This window comes from Lepus europaeus, chromosome 20, assembly GCF_033115175.1.
Source record: "Lepus europaeus isolate LE1 chromosome 20, mLepTim1.pri, whole genome shotgun sequence".
NCBI lineage: Eukaryota > Metazoa > Chordata > Mammalia > Lagomorpha > Leporidae > Lepus > Lepus europaeus.
Window position 1 is genome coordinate 8,341,613 of NC_084846.1, and position 5,130 is coordinate 8,346,742.

The 5,130-nt window shown below is 43.7% G+C and overlaps 1 protein-coding gene across 1 annotated transcript; it reads left to right on the forward strand.

Moving 5' to 3' along the window:
• Positions 1-1,299: 1,299 nt before the first annotated feature.
• Positions 1,300-2,229, forward strand: LOC133749483 (olfactory receptor 7A17-like). The gene has a single exon (XM_062178654.1). The coding sequence runs from the start codon at positions 1,300-1,302 to the stop codon at positions 2,227-2,229; it is 930 nt and encodes a 309-aa protein (XP_062034638.1).
• The last annotated feature ends 2,901 nt before the right edge of the window (positions 2,230-5,130 follow it).

Sequence of the window (5,130 nt, forward strand, 5' to 3'; positions counted from 1 at the left end):
CAAATCCAGGCAGCCTGATCTGGGATGAGGTGTCCCAGGCAACATCTTAATTAAAGCCCCAAATGCTCATCTCCTTTTTTTATTTTTGAAATGATGATTATTGACAACTGATGAGATAGATTCACACCAAGAGTTTGTAAATTCTACCTGCAGGAGCATGTCATAAGACATGTCTTTTGGCTGGCGCCATAGCTCACTAGGCTAATCCTCTGCCTGCAGCGCCAGCACCTCGGGTTCTAGTCCCTGTTGGGGTGCTGGGTATTAGTCCTGGTTGATCCTCTTCCAGTCCAGCTCTCTGCTGTGGCCAGGGAAGGCAGTGGAGGATGGCCCAAGTGCTTGGGCCCTGCACCAACATGGGAGACCAGGAGGAAGTACCAGGCTCCTAGTTTTTTTTTTCCTTCTACCTTTCATCTCTCTACCAACTCTATAATCTAACTAGCTAGCTATCATCTATTTATCATCTGTATCTCCAATTCCATCTCTTATTTCAGTATCTATGACTTTCTAGTAAGTTAAATAAAAATAAATGAATAAGAGAATGAGAAAATGGTTATACCAGAACAGAGATCCACCGTTATTTGTCCATGGTGGTTTTCATGATGACCTTCAGGTAGCATTTGTACCCACTTCATAGTGAAGAGAACCTGAGTTAGCCAGCATTTGTGGTATCCACCTGTAGCCCTGTCAGTGAGCCCACAGATAAGGAGGACATGGTGCAATGTCAAACTCCATAGTGGTTGCGTGATTGTCTGCGTGTCAATGTGCACCTGCTCTGTGATATGAGAGCAGTGTTCACAGCTAGGATAATAGGGCTCCATATTCTAAGGCTCTTTGTTTCTGCACCATGGCTCTTACCTAGGCACTTGGTAGAAAATAACACCCTCCACCCATTCTCCATCATGCCTACTTTCTTTTCATTATAGCACTTATGTGTTCACTGATATTACAGCTCCATCATTGGTATATGGAAAATTTTCTTTTCAGCATGGAAGACATGTTGACTTCCCAGTGTTTGGAACAAGTTCAGGAATCAATTTATACTGATAAGTCACAAGAAATATTGCTAATCAAAAGAGTAGAGTATGTACATGAAAATATTAAGTGGGAAGGAAACTTTACTCAGAGTTGATAATACAAGAGTTCCTGAACTGGGACAAGATCCATATACAAAATATGGATAAAATATCAATATTTTTTTGGCCTACAAAACATACATTGTAAATTTTTACACAGATGAGCAATGGCTGTATGAAAATGTCTCATAATATGCATCTATTTCTAAGTGTTCACCGCAAGCAAATGGAACAACGGAATGATACAGGACTTAAAGAATTCCTCCTTCTGGGATTCTCAGAGGACCCAGCACTGCAGCCCCTCATATGTGGGCTCTTCCTCTCCATGTACCTGGTCACTGTGGCTGGGAACCTGATCATCGTCCTGGCCATCCTCTCAGACCCCCACCTCCACACGCCCATGTACTTCTTCCTCTCCAACTTGTCCTTGGTGGACATCTGCTTCACCTCCACCACCGTCCCCAAGATGCTGGTGAACATCCAGACACAGAGCAAAACCATCAGCTATGCAGGCTGCATCTCCCAGGTGTTCTTCTACTTGGTTTTTGCAGGTTTGGACAACTTTCTCCTGGCTGTGATGGCCTATGATAGGTTTGTGGCCATCTGTCACCCCCTGCACTACATGGTCATCATGAACCCCCAGCTCTGTGTGCAGCTGGTCCTGGTGTGCTGGGTCATCAGTGTCCTGCATGCTTTGTTACACAGCCTAATGGTGTTGCAACTATCCTTCTGCACAGACTTGAAAATCCACCACTTTTTCTGTGAACTGAAGCAGGTGACCCACACTGCCTGTTCTGATACCTTTCCTAATGAGCTCATTTTGTACTTTGCATCTGTGCTGCTGGGTGGAGGTCCCCTGGCTGGGATCCTTTACTCCTATTCTAAAATCATTTCCTCCATCCGTGCAATCTCCTCAGGTCTGGGGAAGTATAAAGCATTTTCCACCTGTGCCTCTCACCTCTCTGTCATCTCCTTATTTTATTGCACAGGATTAGGTGTGTATTTTAGTTCTGCTGTTACCCAAAACCCACACTCAACTGCCATGGCCTCGGTGATGTACACTGTGGTGACCCCCATGCTGAACCCCTTCATCTACAGTCTGAGGAATACAGACATAAAGAGGGCTCTGAAGAGATCTTTTGAAGGGAAACCATAGGTATGCCAATTGTCTTAGGGCTGAAGAACTTCCAAGGATTACCAAAATCAAACCCCCAGAGTCAGAAATTCTTTTTTAAGATTTATTTTATTTATTTGAAAGTCTGAGTGAAAGAGAGAGAGAAAGACAGAGAGAGAGAGAGAAGGAGAATATCTTCCATGAGCTGATTCATTCCCCAAATAGCCACAATGGCCAGGCAGAAGCCACAAAGCCAGGAGCCAGGAGCTTCATCCAGGTCTCCCACATTAGTGCAGGGGCCCAAGGACTTGGGCCATCTTCTACTATTTTTCCAGGAAAATTATCAGGGAGCTGGATCAGAAATGGAGCAGCCAGGTCTTGAACAAGTGCCCATATATGATGCCAGCATTGTAGGCGGTGATTTGAGCTGATGTGCCACAAGGATGACCCAGAGACTGTGTGGGCCAGCCACACCAGTCGAACCGTACCTAAGGGAAGGAGAGGGACTGAAAAGAGGGACAAGAGATCACAGAGAATGGAGCCAAGACAACAAGGCTGATCAAGGCTCGTTTATTCCAATGTCTCGGTGGTATTTATACATAACCAGCATAAAGAAGCACAAAGAAGCACAAAGGATAACAACATAAGTAAGCAACTTATTGGGGCCTACAGTGGCACAGATAATTTTAACAGAGCGTTCTTGATTATTATCCTACTTCAGGATGGGAGTATGTGGCTTTCTTATCCCAAGAACTCCACAAGCCAAGACTGGCCTTGATTTGTCCAAAGGCTGCCTACAAGAGACAGTAATTTTTACTCTTGGATCCAACTGTGGAAATAAAATCTTCTCCTCTGTTTATTTACTTAAGTTTCTTGTACATTGATTTCAATCTCAATATCTAAGGTGAACAGTTAACTACTCTCCTATGTATCCCAAGCTTTTCCCTTTGATATTTTTCTACTTTCCAAAGGTTATTCCTAATATTGGGTCAGAGATATTTGGAAAATTCCCAATTGTCTCACAGGACAGTGCGATATTCAAGAATAGATTCTCCCTAATGACATATATTGTACTGAGTAGTACTTCTCCTTTTTTAACTGAAAAATAGTTGTATTTTACTGCTACACATAGATTCAGGTCATCTACGTCCTTGGGAGTACAGGAAAATCAGAGGCAAGTTTTTTCTCTTCCCTTCTTAATGTCTCTCTCTGCTGTAACTGCTCCTTGTCATTATGTAAAACTCAATCTTTAATCATGTTTTGCAACTTGTCTCTGGGTTTTTCTTCAGATTTAGGATCTTGATTCTATTTCAGCTCCATGTCCCAAGATCTACTTAGTCACTGCAAAATGGGCCCCTAGAGGAATCTACTTCACATTTTTTGGGGGGTAGATGCATTTACACTCTATATGACATTTTGAAATGGCAGTGATATCTTTTTTTTAACATTTATTCAATGAATATAAATTTCCAGTGTACAGCTTATGGATTACAATGGCTTCCCCCTCCCATAACTTCCCTCCCACCCGCAACCCTCCACTCTCCCGCTCCCTCTCCCCTTCCATTTGCATCAAGATTCATTTTCAATTCTCTTTATATACAGAAGATAAATTTAGTATAAAGATTTCAACAGTAGAAACACAAGGTGAAACATACTGTTTGAGTAATAGTTATAGCATTAAATCACAATGTACAGCACATTAAGGACAGAGATCCCACCTGAGGAGCAAGTGCACAGTGGCTCCTGTTGTTGACCCAACAAATTGACACTCTAGTTTATGGTGCCAGTAACCACCCTAGGCCCTCGTCATGAGTTGCCAAGGCCATGGAAGCCTTCCAAGTTTGCCGACTCTGATCATATTTAGACAAGGTCATAAAAGACAGGGTGAGGATAGTAACCAATGATCCTAAGAGTGGCATTTACAAGGTTTGAACAATTATACAGCATGAAGTGGGGAAGAGGACCATCAGTACACACAGGTTGGGAGTAGAGGCATTGGTGGTAGAGTAGAGGTTTTGATTACAAAGGAATGAGGCCCAAGTGCACTAGACAGGGCCTAGAACAAAGGACAGAGTCATTATTAGATGTGCTAAGAAAGGTGCTGTCTAAGCTACAAGTAATTTTTCTGATTGAGAGGCAAATAGAACCTGATAGAAGGGGCTTGATAATAATCTGGTGGGCTTTAGGCCTTGTAAATTCAGAGGCAGACCTATCTATCTCTTCACATGGGGTATATCCTAAGGGAGGTGTGAACGTCCTAGGGGAAGGCACTCTGTTGACTTTCATCACTTGGGTGGCCTGGGAGACGAGCTGGCCAGGTAAAGGCAGGGGGCATCTCTAACAAGAAATTTACAGTTCTGCCTGCAATCTTGCTGACCCTAGTTGACCGTCCCCTCAGCTGCAGTGGCCCCATTTGAAGCTGGGCTGAGTGAAGGGCTTTTCAGCTTAGAGCCAATAAGATCTGTGGCTCTGACCTGGGCATCCTTCGACTCCAGGGCAGGTCCATTTCCAGTGATCCAACTCTTGGCAGAGCTGCCAGGGCTCTTCACAAGCTGACTTCTGCTAAAGCCCAGGCTTACCACATTGAAAGCCACTGCAGTGGACTGGCCTGTTGGGTCTCCTTGAGGGCAGATCACTGTACAGATCAGCCATTAATAGGCCTGCCACCCATTGCTTCTGATGCCTAGCTTTCTTTTCCTCCTGGTTTGTGTTAAAGCAGACCAGAGTAGTACTAGTGGTTGAACTCTGTAATTAACACACAATTATTCTTAGGTGTTTAAATTTTAACTGAAAAGTGATCCCTGTTAAATTTCAGAGTGGGAAAAGAGAGGGAGGAGATGCACAGTTTGGGACATGCATAATCAGTCTTGCCCCAAATGAAGGAGTTAGAAATGTGCCAGGGGATTCCAATACAATCCCATTAAGGAGGCATGTATCAATGCC

Bases quoted from the DNA above. Each gene is read 5' to 3' on its own strand.
- LOC133749483 (XM_062178654.1), top strand. From the start codon at position 1,300: ATGGAACAACGGAATGATACAGGACTTAAAGAATTCCTCCTTCTGGGA.